At 53.6% G+C, this 21,199-nt stretch overlaps 1 protein-coding gene across 3 annotated transcripts in view; it reads right to left on the reverse strand.

Moving 5' to 3' along the window:
* The window catches only part of TRAPPC9 (trafficking protein particle complex subunit 9), a 499,958-nt gene that overhangs the window by 98,086 nt on the left and 380,673 nt on the right, over positions 1-21,199 (reverse strand). For all 3 annotated transcript variants that reach the window (XM_033843254.2, XM_033843252.2, XM_033843253.2), the window contains one exon: positions 8,719-8,809. In XM_033843254.2, coding sequence (XP_033699145.1) covers positions 8,719-8,809 — 91 coding nt within the window. The remainder of the gene's footprint in view (positions 1-8,718; positions 8,810-21,199) is intronic.

Below are 21,199 nucleotides of genomic sequence, written 5' to 3' on the forward strand. Positions count from 1 at the left end.
AGCAGTAATCATAGGAAAATTCATAGCCCCATAAAACTATACCAATAATAGGACAATCTAAATGAATGAATTAAATGCCCAACCCAGTAAGTGAGGGAAAAAATAATATAATAAGTCCAACTAAGGCAGAAAGGAGAAATTAATAACGATAGAAGAATCACTGAATTAGAAAAGAGAAGGGAGATAGAATTAACGAAGAAAGTAGATCATGTGTTAGCTCACTTAAACAAGAAAAAGAAGAGGAAGCAAACTTATATAAAAGAGGAAGCAAAAACAGGGAAAAAACCCTCCGTTAAAGAGGCAGTTAAATACCTATATAAGTTTTCTTTTTTAAAAAAATGAGCTATACAAGCTCTTTCTGAAGTCATACAAATAAATATGAAAGATGTGTAATGGGCATAGGGCTGATTTTACAAGATAAAAAAATTCTACAGATCTTTGGCATAATAATACAAATACACTTACAACTACTGAAATGTACACTTAAAAATGGTTAAGGTGGCAAATTTGTATTATGTGCTTTGACCACAATATTTAAATAAACAAACGAATGAATGTAAGAAAATGACATTGAAGAGGATTACCCAAGTAAATATTAAAATATATTGTAAACCCATAATATACTTACAAGGGTGATACTGGCCCATGGATAGATTAATGGAAGAGAATCCCAAGATTTTCCTAAACATATGAGAAAATGGCATTGCTTATTAGTGAAGACAGATCATTTATTAAGTGATTTGGGGATAACTAGATAGCTTTCTGGAAAAAGAAAAGGTGGATCCATGCCTCACTCTTCACACCTTAATAAATTCCAGATAAATAAAAGAGTTAAATGTTAAAACAGCCGAGCCCATGAAAGCATTAAGATAATTTTTTTTAAACGTACTCTAAATGAGGAAAGTCTGAGTATGGTACAAAAACAAAGTTTTTGTTTTTTTGTTTGTTTTTAAAGAGATTGTTAAATTTAAATAAGTATCTTCCAGCTTGACTCACTCCTGGGAGGACGGGCATACTTACAAGGGTGTTTGCTGCAACCACATTTATAATAGCAAAAGATTACTAAGGGCCCATCAAAAGATACAGAGTAAATAAATTATGATACATCTTACGCTGTGGTTAAGAAGACTGTGCCAGCTCTGCGTGCAATATTGAATGAGACGGAACCCAGCCTATGTCATTAAGTAAGAAGGGAAAGTGGCAGGAAGCTCTCCCGTGGTACCCGAGGAGGAAAATACACAGTTTGTGCACGTTTTATCTTCACAAAATAAGCAAATCACACAAACACTGACCGCATGCCACACAGAGGATCCATTTTGGGGCAGTAGTTCTTCCCATCATGGAAAGCCTCTCGGCCCCCTTTGTAGAAAGAGGAGGACGAAGCATCTCCCATGGCCTTTACTGGAGGCCCAGAGTAACAATGAACACCCACAGCAGAGCTGGTGGGAATCGGCCAGCTCCCAGGCTGGGCAGGACCCCCTTCTCCACAGCACCCTCACGCCACTGCTTCCAGGTCCACCTGTCACCTTCCCTCCGAGGAAAGGGGCCCCGAGACAGTCGCAGGCGTGGGCCTCCCTGGGCACCCACGACCCCTGTCCCCGAGGCCAGAGGCTGCAGGTCTGGTATGTGCACCTGCTCCCCCCAGGCCAAGTCCCTCTCAATCGGATGCAGGAAGCTTACTGAGCACTTCCTTTAACCTGCCCACACGGAGCTCCCAGTCTCGGGAGCAAGACAGACAAGTGAACAGGCAAAGACAACGTGGGGTGGGAACTCGAGAGGCGAAGGCTTCCTGCCGCGACGGGAGGACGTCTAAGCAGAGCGCTGAAGGGTCCAGCACAGTGATTTCAGGTGGTGGAGCTGGGGACTGAGGGAAACTCAATCCACCTGGTTTACATGCTGTCCTTTGTCCTTGAGCTTTCTCCAGGGACCTGGCTCAGAGAGACATACCCTCTGGCCCAGGATCAGAACCCCTGTTCTGACTCTTGGGCCCCAGAAGCAAACTCCAACTCAGGCTGCCTGGGTTCCTGGCACGGGGGTAGGACAAGGGCAGGGCTGGGCCTCACTCAGCCTGGCCCCTCACGCCTGGGGTGGAGCTGGCCCTCCCGGCTGCTGCGTCACAGAGGATCCAGAGTGACCCGTGGTGAATTCGTTTTCTCCTTGCCAGGGGGAGTGTGGATCAGTACGGCCGCCCTGGAGGCCAAGCTGGCCACAAGCATGCAATGCCTTCACAAAGCACCAGTAACCCTGCCCTGGACACTGGCCCTCTGGGACTGACCCGGGGGCAGAAGGGCAGATGCCAAGAATGTCCACCTTAGTCTTATGAATGGAAAAACTGGAAACCATTAATAGCCAGCCAGAAGGGACTGCCTAAGTGTACCTGGGCACGTCACCACGGAAGTCATGTGCATTTAAGTCATGTGGAAGGAGGACGTCTAAGGACTAGGACTTGGATGGCCTTGACCCTGTGAGGAGGATGGCCTTCATCCACCGATTCTTCCACGCGGTCAGCAAACATCGAGACCCGGCGGGTGCGGTCAATGCGGTCTGTTCCCAGGGTGCTCACTGGGAGTGGCGGACACCATCTACAGGCCACGAGAACTTGAGGAGGGGACACAAAGGAGGACGTGCAGCTCGGTGGTGGGGTGTGACAGCATGGAGGTGTGGGAAGCAAGCAAGGCTTCCCAGGAGGACCGAAGAAGGAAAGACAGGACTAGGAGAAATCACGGGGCACATGGCAACAGGCCTGGAAGAGAGGGCAACTTCCTGGCAGAAGGGAGAGCAGCGGAGGGAGCCCGGGGTGCACACCTCGGGGAGAATGGCGCTGGGAGAGCCCAGAGAGACGGGGGACGGAGGCTGGAGGGGCAGGCGTGCTGGTCGGGGAGGGACTTCTAAGCCTCATTAAGGACGCTCCCGTCCATCCTCAGTGATAATGGGAGCCAAGGAATTGTTCTAAGTGTTTAAGAGTGACATCATCGGGGTCACGTTTGGGAGGGTCACTTGGGCTGCAGGGAGGACCCCAGGTCGCAGGAAGCAGATTGGGGGCAGGAACAGCAGTTTGGGGGACCAGTCATGGAATCTTTTCACTCAGCAGTTTCTTCCATAAAACATAGAATAATGCTTATTCCAGCAGGTAGTTATGAAGAATAAACGAGCTGACAAGAGTTACTGGACACGCTGCATGCAGTAAGTGCTCCCCAAATGCAGCTATTCTTTTGGGAAAGATTATCACAATAAAGCAGGCTCCCAAACGTGCTTTCAAAACTAGAATGCTTGGGACCAAATAGAAGAATGGGGGGCAGGGTCGAGCGGGTGGTGGGAGGGGAGAGGAGAGAGGAGAGGTGCTGCAGAAGGGCAGGAACAGGCTCTGGGGCGCCGGGGGGCCCAGCACAGCCGAGGCTCTCGGGGCTCCAGACAGACAGCGGTGCCTGCCTTCAGTGGCTGTGAGGAGGGGGAGGGCAGCTCACAGAACAGGCCTGGCACGGAGGGGCCCAGGGCAGGGCTGCCACCCACCAACGAAAGGGCAGGAGGGGACTGGCTGGTCCCACAGGGTCATTCCCCGGCGGGGGATCATGGCCTGGGGCTTTTTCTTTGTATGGGTTTTTGTGTTGTTTTTGTTTTGTTTTTGTTTTTAGTTATTTCTGAGATACACATTTTAAAGTAATAACTAGAATTATGACCTACAACATTATACCAGAACATATAAGATATTTAGAAATTTCATGTAATGTCTGAAACATTTATATTAACATATTTCCATACAAATAACCCAAAGAAAGTTTAGTATTAGTTGTTTTGTTTGCTTGTTTGTTTACACAGCAGGTTCTTATTAGTCCTCCATTTTATACACATCAGTGTATACACGTCAATCCCAATGTCACAATTCAGCACACCAGCACCCACCCCACTGCGTTTTCCCCCCTTGGTGTCCATGCGTTTTAGATGGGCTTTTTGTTTTCAGCTTTTTTCCTTCCTTTTTTATATCCTGTATAAATTATTTTTCCTTTTTTTTTAAATCAATTTACATACATATATATATATTTGGCAAAGGTGCCAAAGGGACGGTGACTCAGCCCCTTGGCTTCCCTGCACCCATTGCCGGGCCAGCTGGGCCTCAGACCAGATGGCCATTCACCACAGCTAGGCCTCAGGGCGGGGTCCTCAGACCAGGCTGACCAGCCCCTGGGACTCACCAAAACCACCCGATTCACCTGGCCCAGCAGACCCAGCCTGGTCCGTGGGCCTGAGTGCTAACCCTGGCCCGGGAGCAGCTGTCTGGAGACGTAGCCTGTGGGGGAGAAATCCACAGCCCAGCGCCATTGCTAAGCTCCCTGGGAAGGAGGCGGGTGCCCACGGGCAGCTCACCTGCCAGGGAGGCCTGCGCCACACGCATCCAAGATACAAGCATTGCCATCGGTCCTCACGAATCTCACGCTAGAAACAAACCAACCGTCTCCCCCACCAAGGCCTCCACGTCACTCAGTTTGATGAAATGACATTTTGCAGCAGTTGGGCCGCGTCTCCCCGCAGAGTCCCAGGAGGGCGGGATGCAGCCCGACCTCAGGCCCAGGACAGTCTGGCTGCCTGGCGCGCCGGGATCCAGACTCCAGAACGGAGCTGGCAGAGCACAGGAGGGGCCACTGAGGTAGATGGAGCAACGCGCAGACGTGATGAACCCATAGCGCCTTCCAGGTGGTTCTGTCCCCAGGGAGGCCCGTGAGCTCCGTTGGTGCCGCGGGCTGTGTGCCTCATCCCAAGCACAGTGCTGGCTCCTCTGAGACTGACCAGGTGGTCAGTGTCGGGGTCCAGGGCTGCCTCTGGCCTCCACGTCCAGGACACCCGCCAAGCTTCCACCTGGCAAGCGCACCAGGCTACATGGGGACGGTCTGCTGAGTGACCTGGGCCCCCTGCCTGCATCGGACCAGGAGTGTCTGGAAGGCCGGGATCAAGTCTAACTTACCTCTGTGTCCCCAGCACCTGGGACAGTGCCTGGTGCAGATGGACAAATCCTTCAATCCAAGAACCTACGTATTCCACATAACTTGAAGCAACAAAACCCCCATGAGTCTGTTTCCTTATTTGTAAAAGGGGGACAGTAATCATGACCTCAAGACTCGTGCGGCTCGGACGAACCACACGGAGAGTCTGGCGTCACGCTCCCCAAATGTGAGGGTGGGCAGTGGGTGACCTCACACGAGGCATCACGTGGCCGCTGCTTCCCTGACAGGCGTTACCCTCGTGCCTACAAGTGCTGCCCACGCACCACAGCTCGGCCCTGGACCTGGGCCTTTGCTCGGTGACGATCTGGAGGCTGTGCACTGAAAGCATCCCCTCCAAGATGGAGCCAACACCTGGCTGGTATTCACTGGCTGTGGATGAAGGACAGGACAGACCAGGCACCACGAAGCTATGAAGAGAAAGCTTCAGCTGTCAGCTGAAGAAGGGAGAAGGGGCACAGCCGTGGGACGATCAAATCATCATGGGAAACGGCGTAGCCCATTAGTCACCACCACCCAGTATCCATGGAAACGACTGGAACTGGACCTCGAAGCAGGCCGTCAGGAAGCCCACTGGGCTCTGCCACCCTCCCAGCCTCGTCTTCCCACCCGGAGGTGCAGCCTCCCCAGCTCGCAGTTTTGCTCCCGGAGGGACAGAGACAGGAGGCAGCCGACTCGGGGTCCCGTCCCAGGCCCCTCCCCAGCCCTGCCGCGGCTCTGTCCTGTCCGGTCCTGCCTTGCCTTGGGATGCTCCGCAGAAAGAACGCATGCAGTCCTGGATCCACCCCAGAATCTAGCTTCCTTTCCTCCTCGACCACCACACAGCATCAGTCCTGGTGGTCCCCACCGCCCCAGGCCCACATCCCCACTGAGAGGGAAGGAACGCACTCTCGCAAGGTCACAGGCATCTCTTCAAACCTTCGCCCAGGATTTGGGGCCCTCAGCATCTCCAGTTTACAAATAAGAAACCCAGGCCCAGAGAACTTGCTGACTCGTCCACAGAAGTTGCCCCATGAGGAAGCAGCAGACAGGACTGAGACCCGTGGTGGGTTTGTGCCATCCACAGGTCTGCCTGTGGCACGTGATGTAACCACCATCACGCAGCAAACCTGACGGCTGTGCTCTCTGCCGCCACCCCCTAGAGTATTAACAATTTCAGGGTATCCTTGCTGAGGGAATGACCCCAAAACACAGAGAAAGCTCTACGTACAGCCAATGCAAGTAACTTACATAACAACAAACACCTCCAAAAAACAGAAACAGCCAAACACCAGAGCAGGTACTAAGTTATCTTGTATCCATTTGATGAAATTACGGTGAGGACTTAAACAGCATGTGTTAAGACATGTTTATAACATGGGAAATACTTATGTTTTGTCAAGTATAAAAAAGGACACAGAAGTACTACAGTATGATCATCTCTATGAACAAAATTTAAGTTGGGGGACAGGAAAAAGACTTAGAAATGCACACAAATGAAATGAAGTAGAGACTGTTTTGGGGGGGGGATGTGGGAAAAGGGTAATTTTTCTCTATCCAACTTTTCTGATTTCCCCTGGCTTTCTACAGTGAGAATATATTGCTTTCATGAAGTGAGCTAGTGGAAGGGTCAAGAGTCCAGGGTGTGGAAAGCTGCCTTTGAAGAACCAGGAGGACAGCCCAAGTTATGGGGTGAGGAGCTGGTGGCTCCAAGATGTCGGCTCCACTGCAGAGGGGACAGTGAGGGTAGGAGGTGACGTGTGCTGAGGCCAGGGATGAAGACCCCACCCCACGCACGGTGGGCCGGGGAGGCCAGCCTGGGGCAGGAGGGAAGCAGACGAAACTCACCGCCTTCCCTCACGGGCCACTACCCTGGAACTGCGTTCATAAGAGGGTGAGAAAGTCACCCGAGAAACCCAGACTCCCACAATGCCCATGTCATGATCAATGACCAAGAGTCACACAGTCACTTGACAGAACAGCTCAAGAGCCTTAAATACGTGCGCGTCTTTTGACTTGATAACTCTAAAGCTAGGAAACTGATCTAAGTCAGGAAAGTCTACCTAAGGATGTTCCTTGGAAGCAGCCAGATATGGTAATAGTTAAATTAATCATGACACTCTGAACAGGAAAATACTACGCACTGTTTCTGGAGACCGTGGATGCCTCAAGGACAGGAACTGGGCTGCCGGGGATGCTGCTGGGAGCCCAAAAGCGCAGCCCCAAGCTGCCTGGCACCGCGGACACTGCCAGTGAGACCTCCTGGCAGAAACGCCTTTCAGGTCCTGGTATTATTGTTTAAAACGTCATGCATCTTCTCCAGGATAAAATCTTTTAATACTTGCATTATTTGCCAACACACTGGTATGCATGTGACACACGACAAGGAAAACACCTGCAAGGAGACCAGTGCGAATCCAGCAAGGGCCTCTGACCTCTCCCAATGTACCCTCCCCACCCCCAATCTCTGGAATGAGTCAGACCCTCCAGGGCTCACTCCCAGACTGCCGAGGCCTTGGGGAATTTCTTCTGACTGACATGATGCCTTAATGCAAGTTTTGTGTCACTGTGTTTCCTCGGGCTGGTTGGGGCTGGGAGTCTGATCCTCCTCAGCTGCCACATAACGGTGGCAGTAGCTGGCTGAGCCCGGGTCATCAAGAGACAAGACATTCCAAACTAGGAAAGCGAGGGACACCCCCAGAGGTGCAAGCAGTGACACATTCCGCAGAAACACCGCCCGCCTCCTTCCACTCGGGCTGGACCAGCGAGGCGGCGGCTTCCACGGAAGGAGCCCCCGGTGCAGCACACAGTCCACTCACGGCTGCCGTGTCAGCGCCCCTCACAGGACTCCCAACAACCTTCACGGGCGGGAGTAGGGAGCCCAGCAGTGTGGGCAGCCCCCGGGCAGCGCGAGGGGCTCTCACAAACTGAAGGGGAAGTGCAGGAACGCCAGGAGGAAGGCCTGTTCTCTTCAGACCCCTGGGATAATTTTCCTGTGTGTCTAGCATGCCAAAGGGGGAGGTCAAGCTAATTAATTAAGCAGATGAAATACCAGATACTAATTTACAATGGTTTCTGGGGTAAAGAGAAGAAGGTACACGTACAAGATTGTTTGCATCTGACCCAACATAGATTACATGATGGAATCATTTCCAGAGGATAATAAAGACTCCCACTTCAACAAAAATTCTACATTTAGTTTGTTTCTCAACAAAATTATTTCACCGCTATTTAGGAAGGCAGAGACTGGGGTGAGAGTTCCAGGTGCAAAGGGCAGCGAACGTTCAAATGCCTTTTTCGAAGTACCACCTCAGGGCGATCGCTCACGGGCTGAGCGCCAGGCTGAGTTAGGGTGTTTACCAAACAAACTGTCCAAGCTAGTCCGGGAGAGACGAGCTAACGGCAGCCTCGCTCCCGCGCACCACCCTCATCACGGGAGATGCAGAAACATCTGCAGAAGACACGCCCATGCGGACACCAAGTGCCCCCACGGAGGACGGCAGACTCCGCAGCGAATGGACCCCGAGGGCCCCTCCACGTCACTGCCACACCTGTGCTCAGAGGGCAGCGAGCCCGTTCACGAGGCTGTGCCCGGGCAGAGCTCGGTAGACACGCAGAGGCCGGCCCGGCGGTGAGCTTCCCTCCCCCCGACGGCTCTCTGTGACGTCCGCACACACTGCCAAGCGCGAGCCTGCGCATTCTGAGAAAAGGAGCGCATGCCCCCGAGGTGACGAGTGGTACTCACCCCACAGGAGAGGGGCCAGCTGCAGATGCTCCAGGACCAGCTGGCTCAGGAGTCCTTCCACACTCGCCTCACCTGTGCGCTTCAGAGAGGGGTGAGCCGCGTTAAGGAAAACTCCGCTGCCTCCGAGTCCCGGGCCAGGGGGAGAAGTTCTAGAAGTTTCTCCACAGACTCCCAGACGGGAAACCTCCCACGGCAGGTGACCGTCCCCCTGCTCTCCAGGGATGGTGTAACCAACCACAAGATATCACCTGAGTGTGTGGGAAACAGGTACGTAAATGTGGCAAGGGCCTCTCCCCCCTCCCCCTCTTCTCCCCCAGATCTGGTAAATTGAGCTGTTATGTGAAGAAGGGAAATCCACTGGGATAATTTCAATCCAACAGCTATTCTTGCTGGGGGAAATAAAGAAGAGGGAAGGTTGTTTTTCCTAAAAAGGATGCAAACTGTGGCTGACTGTTCAATGCAACCAAGTGCGTCTCTCTACACGTGTCGGTTTCATGCCAGTTTCATGTCTGCCCTGTTATACATCTTGATGTAATTACACATATTATTACAAACGGACTCACGCGAGTTCATAATCGAGGAAGTCATACGGCCTCTCAGCAAGTATCGGTGGATGAAGAAATTAGGTTTAGAAAGGCAGAAAACAGACGTGTCCAAGGTGCTAATGTTAAACAGCCAGTGTGGTCCTCAGAGAGAGATCTATAAACCTCTCTCCCTTTTCCTACATACATTAAAGCCCCAGTACTTAGGTTGCAATCAAAAGGGAAGAACGTCATTCCTGACATTCTCTAGTGACTGAGAAGTGGGGGAAAATCCCATTACTTTCTTCCATTAGCAAGTTAATTGCATTCAACAAACACAGAGTGTGTCTGAAACAAGACAGGCATGGTGAGAAGCACTGAGGACACTGAAATGACTGGACGTGAACCTTGAACTTGAGAGGCTCACATTCCAACAAAGATGACAATATAGGAACAGACCGTTGCACTTGCCCAGCCTGAGGACAGCCGGGTCGGGATAAAGCCACACAGGCAGAGTAGAACGGGCTGGGGCAGGGAGCGAGGGGTGCCGAGGCCCCGAGGGAATGAAGGCCAGAGCTCCCGGGTCCCTCCTGCCAGAGAGGGACACCCAGCCCTCAAACAGCCCAGCCGAGCATCCGCGGAGAGCTGTTCAGACAAGAGGGCTGCTCAGGAGAGCCAGCTGGCCGCACGCGGCAACGGGCCTCAGGCCGGGCACAGGCCAAGCTGCTGGCGTCCAGGACACTCAGGAGCACCGCCCACCTGCCTCTCCAGCCCCGGGTCCTGCTTTGGCTGCCTTGGCCCTGTTTCAATTCTTCCAAAACACAGTGTGCTCTCTCAGAACTCCATACCCTCCACCTTCTGTGCTCTTTGCCTGGAAATGCTTTTCCCTGCCCTCTTCCCGCTCCTCACTGTACTCATACCTTAACCCTTACCGCAGACCTCACTTCCTCCAGGAAGGCCTCTCTGAACTGTCTCTGCTCCGAAGGCTCTCGGCATCCCCTCGGCAGCCCTCACTAGATGTGTGTGTCTTCCATCGTCTGGCTTCATCACTCGCCTGTCCGCTGGGCGAGGGCAGAGCTCTCGTTCTGGGGCCTGGAACAGTGTCTGGATCGTCGTGGCCGCTCCATGAACACTGGCTGATGACTAAATGAATGCTGGCATGAGTCAACATCCCAGGTAAGCGGTGCAGGGGCCACATCTGTGTGTGTGTTTCTTTCTGTTTTCTTTCCTGACTCTCTCTGGGGGTTATTTTCACTTGTATGAAATTAAGACTTCAGAATATGGCATATTACTCCCTCTTGTTAAAAAAAAAAAAAAATCATGCCAGGCTTTTGAGGCTGATCGCACCCCGGTGCTTGAAGAACAGAAAGAGTGCCTAACAAACATGGCCAGGATGAGGAGCCTTTGAAATGATTAGTGAGAAGAGCAAGTTAGGATGTGAGTAATTACAAAGTTGCCAAATAGCACTGGGGCTTTGGAAACCATTCCAATAGCATATTTCCGTATTCGGACATGAGCCATAAAATTACACAGCTGAGCTAGCAAAGCCAATCACCTGCACGCACATCCCCTCCCCTGCAGCCCCACGAGCCACCAGAGCAGTCTTGTGTCTGAGCCTGGACACAGGAATGCAACCCTGGCTGACCAGTCAGCTATGCAGGTGCGCTATCAGCCACTTTTAGAGCCCAGGTTACAATGTTATAGCGAGGACAGTGGACACGGCAGCGGCTTCTCTTTCCTAAACACATGGACTCTGGCGTTGGGGGCAAGAGGTCAACAGAGAATGATGATGAGGACAATAATTCCTATCATTATTTCTGCTAGAAGGAGTATTTCCAAAGCGAGTCCCATGAGAGAGGCTGTGTGCTAAGTGTTTAACATGTATCTTCTCAATTTAATACTATTTTCAAATTGAGTATGTGGTGGGTTTAAAATAGGGACTGTTATTTCCATTGCAGAGATTTTTAAAACTCAGGCCCATGGGGATAACAAGAAAGCAGACACGGCTAGGAAGTGGTAGGATTGAGGCCATCTGACCCTGGAGCCCACACTGCAGCCCACACTTTCAGACACTTTACTATGAACACAGTATCGATTCCTTACAATAAACCTGGAAGCCAGGACCCGTGATCCCCACCGGACAAACGAGGATCCTCTGTGCACAGGGCCGGGGCCCGGCCAGGACCCCAGCACTGTCACGGGCAGAGTCACCGCCCGCTCCCAGCATGGCGCGTGGTGGCCAGCCTCTTTCCTCCAGCCCTGAGGGAGGCCCACGGGGAGCTCTCCGTGGTGCTGAAGTACCTGTCTCCCCCCTTCAAGCCCTTCCTGGTCACCTGGGATGCAGCAATTAAGTTTCCAGGTCAGCCGATGGGTTCTTGCCCCCAAGATATACTCCTGTCCCTTAGGAGGGCAGGGGTGGTGACACTGCAGCAGGGGGAATGTAGACCACTGTGGGTGCCAACCAGGCTTTGCAAGTCTCCTAGCCACACCCTCAAGTAATGATCATCGACAACCCCTGTGCGCCTGGAACGTAAGAAAACTCAAGTGCCCAGCTCAGTGCATCCAACTCACATTCGTTCTGCCTCTGGAGCCTCCCACAGGCAGCTTCTGGCTCCCCGCAAGGAGCCACGCATCCCTCTCACAGCGCCCCCTGCGCCTGCCACTTCCTGCCTCAGAGCCACGGCTGAGCTCCCTGGAACCACCGCACTTCACTCATGCCTCTCAGAGGTGGCGAGCCTCGCAGTGCGGGCTGGCCCTTGCTCACTGCCATCCCCGGCTCAAACCTGCTGGGCTGATGAGCGGCCAACTCTGCGGTCACGACTGCTTGGCCGCTCATTTCTGCAAACCAGTAAGACAGACTTCAGAGGGCTGCTTGTGGCTCCAAACCCAGGAGAGTAAGGGACGGTGCCCCTGGTCAGTGGCACTGCGCCTGGCACACAGGAGGTGCTCCATCAATGCTCAGGGCTTCTCACTGAGCACCTACTTACCTAAGGGGCATCTCACACAGTGCTCACAGCAACCTCGGGTTGAGGAAACCCCTTCGGGGATGTTAAGCCACACAGCCAGGAAGGGAGGATCCAATTTAGCCCTTCAGCTCCAGGTGCAGAGCTCCTCCCTGCCAGGGGGTGGGCCTGGATTCACATCAGGGTATCAATACCTACAGCGTGGGCTGTGGTAGCTGCTGGGGACGAGAAGACCCACCAGGTGAGATCCTTCCTACTTTCAAGAAGCCCAGCCTATTGTGCAAGGATGATACCGTGGTATTATTAGTCACCCATCGTTGTTAATTACATTTAATTAATCAATATTTGTGCGGAGCTTTTTGTTTACAAATGTTTTCCTGCACATTGTCTCAGTTAATCTTCTACGAGTCTCGGGAACCATGGATATTTGCTTCCAGATCTTAAAAACAACGCCAGATGCTAGGAAAATGCAGAAAGTTAATAAAACACCTTCCCTTTCATTTTCTGCTAGCCCGTTAGCGGTGAAATATTCAGTCATGCACTGCAATCAAAGGACCGTTTAAAACCACGGAGCAGTTTTTGAGATCCTGCCTGTGTGTATGGGACTGAAGTTTACCAGGACCCAGCCTGATGCTCTGGAAGAAACGACTGTTCAGTCAGCTCTTCCCTTGGGGAACGTGCAGCCTGGCGGGGGGCAGGCCTGGGTCCTCTCACAGGAGAGTGCAGCACCGTGCTCTGAACACCCGGTTGTTCTAAGCGGTCTACTGAGACCCAGCCCGTGAGCTGCTGATGCAGATGTTCCTAAACGGGCCCCCAGGTGAGCGTTCCGGAGTGGGGAGCTCGCTGAGGAGCAGGCCTGCACCTTGGCACCACCCCCGCCAGGAAGATGGGTTGTCTGCGCCCCATGTGCCAGCTCTGGAGTGATAACCCCAGGTGCAGGGACTTAGCCCAGCCCCACTTCAGCTCAATCAATTAGCAAATTGTCACAACTAGAAATTACGCTAATGGAAAGGCTGCTTTGGGTGATTAATGAGCCTCTTTCCCATGACTCTGTCCTCCGATTTGCTTCACGAACTTTGAGAATGCTGATGCTGGGCTGTTCTCATCCCAGCAGGGGCGCCAGTGTCTGGGCTCAGCTCCCTGGACAGCGCCACGAACTGCCAGGGAGAGTCTGCACGCGGTCTTGCGGGGGGAGAACAGTCGAGTCAGAGGATGGAGGGCAGGCAAAACGGAAAGAGCCCTGTGGGGTAGGTGTGCCAATCAGCAGCGTGCCCGAGGAACGCTACGTCTCTTTGGCTTCATCTGAAAAATGGGGATAACTTGAAGGCCCTGGCAGAGACCAGATGCTCTTCTGCTCTTTTGCCCAACACAGAGCTAATAAGAGCACAGACTCTGAAGCCAGGCACCTGGATGAGAACCCAAGCTCTGCCACTTACTGGCTGGGTGACCTGGAACAAGTTAGGTAAACTCACAGGACCTCAGGTCTCTCATCTGTGGACTGTGGATAAAAACTACTTCACAGGGTTTTTGTAAAAACTGAGTAAATCTAGGTGAATTGCTCAGAACAGTGCTGGCATCTAGTAAGTGCCATAAGGTGTTAGCTGTTACTTAAGCTCTGTAATTTTATGATTCTATTATATAAGATACACATGCTCACAATAATTGTCATGCCGGAAGTACACAGAACGTGTAAAAGCCCAGCGTGCACCCAACCACATGAACACACCGCACGTTGACTCGTGTGCATGTGCTCTCTCTCTCTCTCTCTCTCTCTCACACACACACACACACACACACACACACACACACACACACAGATTGGGAACTTTGCTTTGCACACTAGGGAAAGTCCTTCCCCACTCTCGTGAGCCGGCGAAACCTGAAATCTGCGCTCTGTGAGCCAAACCCTGATTCCATTCAGAGTAACTTCAAGGTATACATATTTGGGTTCGGGGGAGTCAAGAGTCAAATATGTGTCCCTCCCACCTCACTCCCTCCGTCCCCTGAAGGCTAAAGGGCCAGGGCAACTTTACATCGAGGGTCGGGAGCAACGCTTCTCTTGGGCTGGCGTGGCTTCCCCACTATGAGGATTAAAGGCCTAACCAAGTGATTATCCACAGCTATAAACACTCACTCCCTAAAGACAAATACAAGATGCAACCCTGCATGTTACTGAAGATGATCAAGGAATCAGCTGTACCGATAAAGGGAGCTACTTGTATTAAAATTCATTTAGATAGAACTCTCTCTCCTAAAATGACCATCAGAAAAACCTAGTGCACTGTTTTAAAGGAGTCTTATCTAAAAATACTTAACTTCTCTCAGGGAATGAGAAGACGGAGCTCCGTCAGAAGCATCTGTGAGAGTTAGCCAGAAGCCAATTAGAGAGGCTGGGAGGCCATCTCAGGCAATCCGGTGCAAACAGCGAACGCTCTGCCTCAGTCTATAAAGGGAGGAGGGCTTGGCTATCGGCAAATTCTCCTCTCTGGCGGGGATGCGGTCTGGGAAGCTGAGAAGCCAGGTGTGGCCGTATGCCAGGTGGCCTGTCCTGGTGGTGACCAACCAAACTGAGGACGTCGTGCCTAGAGTCTTACAGGGTTGACCCCAAGTACAGACTGATGACAGACGTCACAGCCGCTGCTGCGCTTCTGGGATTTATAGAGGGCCACTGGTGTCTGTGAGGCCAAACACACCACCATCAGCGGCACGGCCCGGGTCAGCCCTGGGAAGGCAGCCCCTCGGGGGCGCAGCCGTGCTCTCAAGAGAACGGCCACACTCCCCTTCCCAGTTATTAAGGACTCTGTGCCCTCTGTGTCCCCCGAAGACATTCCAGCCCCCACTCCGGGCTGCTGATTCTTCGGCACCTAAGGCCCACTGTACCACTGGGGTCCTTGAGCCTCTGCCTCACCCTCCAAGCAGCCAGATGGTTACAAACGCTCTCCAGACAGAAGGCGGGAGACGCGTGCTTACCAGACCAGACCACCTGGCAGAGACTCAGCCCAGATGGTCCAGGCCGCCAGCTTCGTGGGGATCAGCTGAGCTGGGCACCCAGTCCTTGTCGGGAAACCTATATGGGGTTGGATTCTAACAGGTCAGCAAGCATCTCAGCAAACCCTGAAATGCTCTCTGAAGAGAGATTTGCAACAAAAACGAGGAAAGCGAGAAGGGGCGCTGACAACAAGCTTGCTCCTAGCGTCTCCCGCATCTGTTTCCACCACAGACAGCCTGCGCAGGGCTGCCCCCTGGAAATGGAGACGGGCTTCCATGCAGACGAATCTTGCTGGTTGCAAACTCCCTTCCTACGTTCATCACAGCACTCAGCGCAGTGCAACCAAGCTGGTGACCATCGGCTGCATCAATCAAATGGAAACCACTGAGTCACCAAAAGGTTTCAGTAGCTACATGGAAGGATTCCAGGCAGCACCGGGGCGGGGACGAGAGCACGCGCTCGGGCCCCATCGGGCAGAGTCCACACCCCATCTTGCTCACCGCAGTGTCCCCGGGGCTGGGCGCAAACCGCAGCACATCGTAGGTCATCAGGAAATAGCTGCTGACACCACCTGACCTCAAGAACAGCACAGCCTGGCAAGGGAGACAGTCCTGGGAAGAAAACAAACTTTCCTGTGCTCTGTAAGCAGTATTCCAAACAAGAGTTAAGCACTGAGAATTGCAGGACCCCAGAGGAGGGGCAGTTCCAGCCAGGGCCAGATGGCAGAGGGGGCAGAGGGTGCAGAGGGGGCAGAGAGGGCTCCGTGGAAGATGGAACACGTGAGGCCAACCATAAAGGACGACCCGCACCTGCTTCAATGCTGATGCTTGTTCCTCCGTCTCTGAATTACCGTGGAAAGTGAAAACAGATATGGTCAGCTTCCATACGTCCCCAAACCAGACGCTCTGGGTGATTGTCAGAACTGCCAACCCAGCCCCTTTCAGGCAGGCCCCAGCAGAGGTGGAGGTGAGGATGCCAGGGGACAGTCGTGGGGGAGGTCTGGCCCAGCGTCCCTTGTCCAGGAGAAGCCTCACCTGAGGCCGGGTCGCCTAAGCAGCGCCGGGTCTTCCAGCAGGAAGCGTGTCCCCTGTACTGACACACCCTAGGGTCAGGGGCCGTGACGGCACCACGAGGGTGAGGCCTCACTTCAGGTTGACTTCAGTCAACAGGAAAATAACACACGTTCTGGGATCCTGGCTCTCCAGCTCCCGGCACCATCTCAGGTGAGTTACTTCATTTCCAAAATTTACTTATTTACTTCTTCTTTTTTTTTTTTTTTAGGTTAGGTCATACAGTTTTTTGTTTTTTTAAAAACATCTTTATTGGGGTATAGTTGCTTTACAATAGTGTGTTAGTTTCTGCTTTATAACAACTTATTTACTTCTTAAAAAGGGGTAGGTATTACCTGTTTTGTAGATTTGAGGGCAAGTGCTAATATCCTGTCTGGCACCTGGTACGGGATCAGAAGGGCAGATACAATTGTGAGAACTGACCCTAACGGCAACCGGCAACCCGGACCAGCGGTCGTCATGGTGCTGAACGGATGGAGACACGGGCCTGACAGGTCACCACCTCCCTGCTGGACGCAGGAGACAGCAGAGCCAGACCTTCGGAGCCGGGGCTCCGGCCCCCAACGGTGCAGCATCTTTGGTCCCAGCCCAAAGGCAAATGCAGACGGTCACTGGGTCACATGCGGGGCTACTACCTGCTACTGACAGAGTTCCGGGAGAGTTGGCTGTATTAAGGTTTCCCAATTTCAGTAAAAATGGTCCAACAGTGGCAGCTGGAGGGAAGAAGAAGGTTCAAAGAAGAAGAATGGAAAGCAAGGGCGTGTTTATCCGGAAAGCGCGGACAGGCCTCTCTGTGCAGGCTGCCCCCAGGAGCCCCACCGACATCACCCCCAGGCAAGCTCCTCCCGCGAGATGGACGCACTCAGGAGGACATTTCAAAGTCACCAGGCTGAGGTGGCACAAGGGACAGGCTAGGGAAGAGGGCGGGCTTCAGGACAGGTCTCTGTGAGGAGTCCTTCGTCCTGGGCGGAATAAGGATCGAAGCGCAAGGACAGGAGAGCCCCAGGAGTGACGGGGGCAAGCCTGATGGCAGGGAGGGCGCTGGTCCTGCAGGCGCCACACGACAGGGCTCCTCGCGGTACCGTCACCTCCCCCCACTACACTGGGAGGAACGGGAAACAGAGGGGTTAGGCTGAGACCCAGCGGCTGGCGGGGAGGGGTGAGGCGGGGGCAGAGCGCCTGCCGGTCCCACGTCCAGCTCCGCTGCCCGGCATCCCTTCCCCAGCCCCGCAGACAACACACTAAGTAACTGACACACAGGAGCCGTGCAAGCGGCGGTTTTCACAGCAGTGATGAGGATGGAAGTGATAAACAGAAAAGAGACAGGGATCGTAAATCTAAGGGCAACAAGCAGTATTCAGTTCATGAGCTCACTTGGCGGGGCCAGCGTGTAAACCCCACCTCAGGACCAGTGAGCGCCAGGGCTGAAAACACCACTAGGCCCCTGGCGCTCACTGCCCCTGGATGGCCAGGTGCCCTCCACCACCGCCCCCACATGAGGTCACCCTGTCCCTGCAGAGGTGGGTCTCCTGACCCACCGGGCAGCCTGCGGGGACCCGTGGACTGTGTTGGCTCTCGGCCAGTTACCAGGCTCCTTGTAATAAAGCCCGCCCTTTATTATAAGGGGGGGAGGGACGGACTGGGAGTGTGGGGTTACTAGATGCAAACTGTTACATACAGAATGAACAGACGGCAAGGTCCTACTGTGCAGCACAGGGAGCTATACTCAATATCCTGGGGTAAAGCATAATGGAAAAGAATATACAAAAGAATGAATATACGTGTATAACTGAGTCACTGTGCTGTACAGCAGAAATAAACACAACATTGTGAATCAACTACACTTCAATGAAATATAAATTAAAAAGTAAAAATAAAAACAAAGTCTGCCCTGCATCTTTCACAGAGTGGCGGGGGAGGTCAGACGAGAGGAGGGACCTGAAAGCTCGGCTGGGTTGTACTGGGAGGGACAGATCTTCACGGCCTGCAGGGAGGCTGGGCTCTGCTGGAGAGCCCTGGAGGTCGATGCTCACAGGCTGCTGCGGGCGTGACCTGAAGGAGGAGGCCAGAGAGCCGAGCCCTCGTCTTCAGGAAGGGAGGGGAGGAGGGAAGGGGGCAAGGAGGCAGGCAGGGCAGCCCGACTGCTCCGCACAGCCTGAGAGACGCCTGGCCCCTGCTGCCCCAGACTGCATTCTGTACAACCAGTCACGGGGCGACTCAGGTCCCCAGTGTGTGTCAGGAATGTGCTTAGAATACTCCAGCCCTGCCGGTCCTTACCGCAGGAAAGCTGTCTCAGCCCTCCCGGGCTGCACCGTGAGTGTCCGTCTCTGCGTCTGCCCCTCCCGCAGCCTGGGGGCGTCTCCAGGGCTCAGCACACGGAAACAGCATACGTACAGGCTGTTAGCCAGGTGCAGAGTAGGTCTGGAGCTCCCGGTGTCCCTGCCACGTATCTGGATGTTGCAGATATGACCCAGACAGGTGTGCACACACCTACCGCAAGAGCCACAGTTTCCTTTAAAACACGTCTGTCCAGCCTTACGTGCCACATACGGGCCATTTTTATTACTACGGTGGGTGTCGAACTAGGCTCAAATTTTTTATGAAGTCTAAATATTGAGAAAATCTTAAAATGCATAATGAAATAATTAGCCAATTCAATCTTTGGTCTTTCCATCTGCTTGAATTTAGATTTACAATAGCAAAAGTCTGCTATCCATCCCATGCCAGATGTCATTACCAGATAGGAGGGGAAGTGGGGAGAGAGGGAATGTCCTTAATGCTAATTCTCTTCACTCAAATTCGCCTTTGGGGACAGTCTTCCAATCCCTAAACTAGGAGACAGGTGTGTCTGGCACATGGTAGGCATTCAATAAGGATTTGCAGCATGAATTATTAGTCGAACACAAAATAGGGAAGTCAGCTTCTTGAAAGAATCAAGGCTAAAACGAGAGAAACCCCAAGACATTTTAGTACGTTTTCAATAGTTTTCAAAGCCCGTTCAGAGTTTTGATGGTCAATATAACCCCGTTAGAAGGCAAGGACTGTGGGCTCAAGCAGGCCGGGGGGTTCGGTGCTGGCTCCTCCCCGTTTTCTGCAGGAACTCAGAGGCAGCTGCATCAGTAAGACGTGGTGAGAAACGCCCTGGGAGCTGTTGAGCGGTGCCGAGGACCATGTGGGACCCCTGGGGGCAGCACCCAGGAAATGACACTCGCAGGTGCTGCCGTGCGCCCTGGCTCCCAGTGAGGCCCAGTCTCCGTGAAACTTGGGGAGGCAGGGCCCCCCCAGTCCCAGAATGAGACCCCGCAGAAGGATGAACCCTTCCCACCGGGTGCCCGAGCACAGTGCCCCTCCTCCACGGGTGCCAGCCAGGCCTGCCTGGCTCTGCACGAGCCCCTGCACGAAGCCAAGGCTCCAGGACCCAGCGTGGCTCCACGCAGGAGGTGCGGAGCCTCCGCAACCCAAGGCCCAGAAAGGACCCTCCTGGCTCGTGCCAGGACGTAGACGCCAGGACTGAGCGCTAATGGCCTCCTTTTACGACCGCCCGCCCCCCGCCCCCTCCCCACCCCAGGATATGAGCACCTTCACCACGCTCCCCATGGGGACCTGGCCTGGCGGGGAAGCGCTTTGCCGCCGGCCACCCCCCCTGGGTGCGTCCTTGGCCGCACCACTTCCTGGCTGGACTCAGGGTTAGTCAGCTCACCCTGCTGAGATCCCGTTTCCCCAGCGGACCGTGAGAGGCGCCGACCAGAGAGGTGTGAACAGTTGACAGAGGTGACGGATGCAGCGAGCCTGGGGCGCGGCGTGGGTGCCGCCTTCCTCCATGCTACGACACTCTGCTCACTCAAGCAGCGCCGGCTGACTGAACCCTGACTCTGCTGAGAAGTGGGGTCACCGAGGGAAGGGCACCTCCCGCGTCCCCCCACCTTTTCACTTCTCTCTGTACAGAAGACAAACGCCTAGCTCCACCATGCATGCCAGGCTCCCTCCGTGAGCCCCTGAGCGCTCTAGTTTCTGGCGTCTGGTTCTCAAAGCCTTCCATCTACAGCGCTTTATCTGTCACAAGCCCCTCGGAGACAGGGGTCTTGTCTACCAAGCCCAGATTCACGTTAGCTGGTGCAAAGGAACTTGCCTCGGTCCTGGAAGCTGTGCCTCCTGCAGCCTAAGGTTGCTTCCAGAATCCAGGGCGACGAGCCCACACAACAGCCTGTGACTATCCCACTTCCGCAGAACCAGTGTGTGAACAAGGTAATCAACAGACATTCCCATCAGAGTTGCCTCTTCCTGGGAGACACCCTGAGCGAGCCATCCTCTCGCACCGTGCGAACTGTGGGGCATCTCCCACCCCTGTCCCCTTGATAAACTTCTACTCACCCTTAAAAAGCCCGCCGTGGCAACACCCCCTCTGTGAAGCCGCCCCTGACTGCCCTACCCCCGGCAGCTTCATCCTCTGAACCTCACAGCAGTTGGCATAACGCTCTGTCCCTGCTCCCCAGCCGTCCGTTTAATCCTCAGATGACGCACACGCTCTTTGGGACCGGGCAACCCCATGAAGCCCCGCCTGCGCACTGCAGTCCCTCAGGCCACTTGCCGCATACCCAACCCAAGGCAGGCACCGAGTAAAGACTGCTGGAAAAAACACGTCAATAGATAAGTGAACCTGAGTTTTCTCCAGAGCCCCACTCACCCAGCCGAGCGTCTACCACGAGCCAGGCACTGATCGGAAACTCAAGGCAGGGCCACTCATTTTATGAAACCATCTTTTTTGTGCAGTCCTCCTAACGCCCCCACCCCAGGCTTTGCAAAATGGCATCTGCGTGCCTTGCTGAGCTGTACAGCCTGATTTCAGTTTCCCCAACAATCGTATCCTGTGTTCAGCTGTCAGTATGTGGAACCTCCCGACCCCAAGCCCAGCGTTGATAGGTGGCCGTTAGAACTGGT

This window comes from Tursiops truncatus, chromosome 17 (assembly GCF_011762595.2).
Source record: "Tursiops truncatus isolate mTurTru1 chromosome 17, mTurTru1.mat.Y, whole genome shotgun sequence".
Classification (NCBI taxonomy): domain Eukaryota; kingdom Metazoa; phylum Chordata; class Mammalia; order Artiodactyla; family Delphinidae; genus Tursiops; species Tursiops truncatus.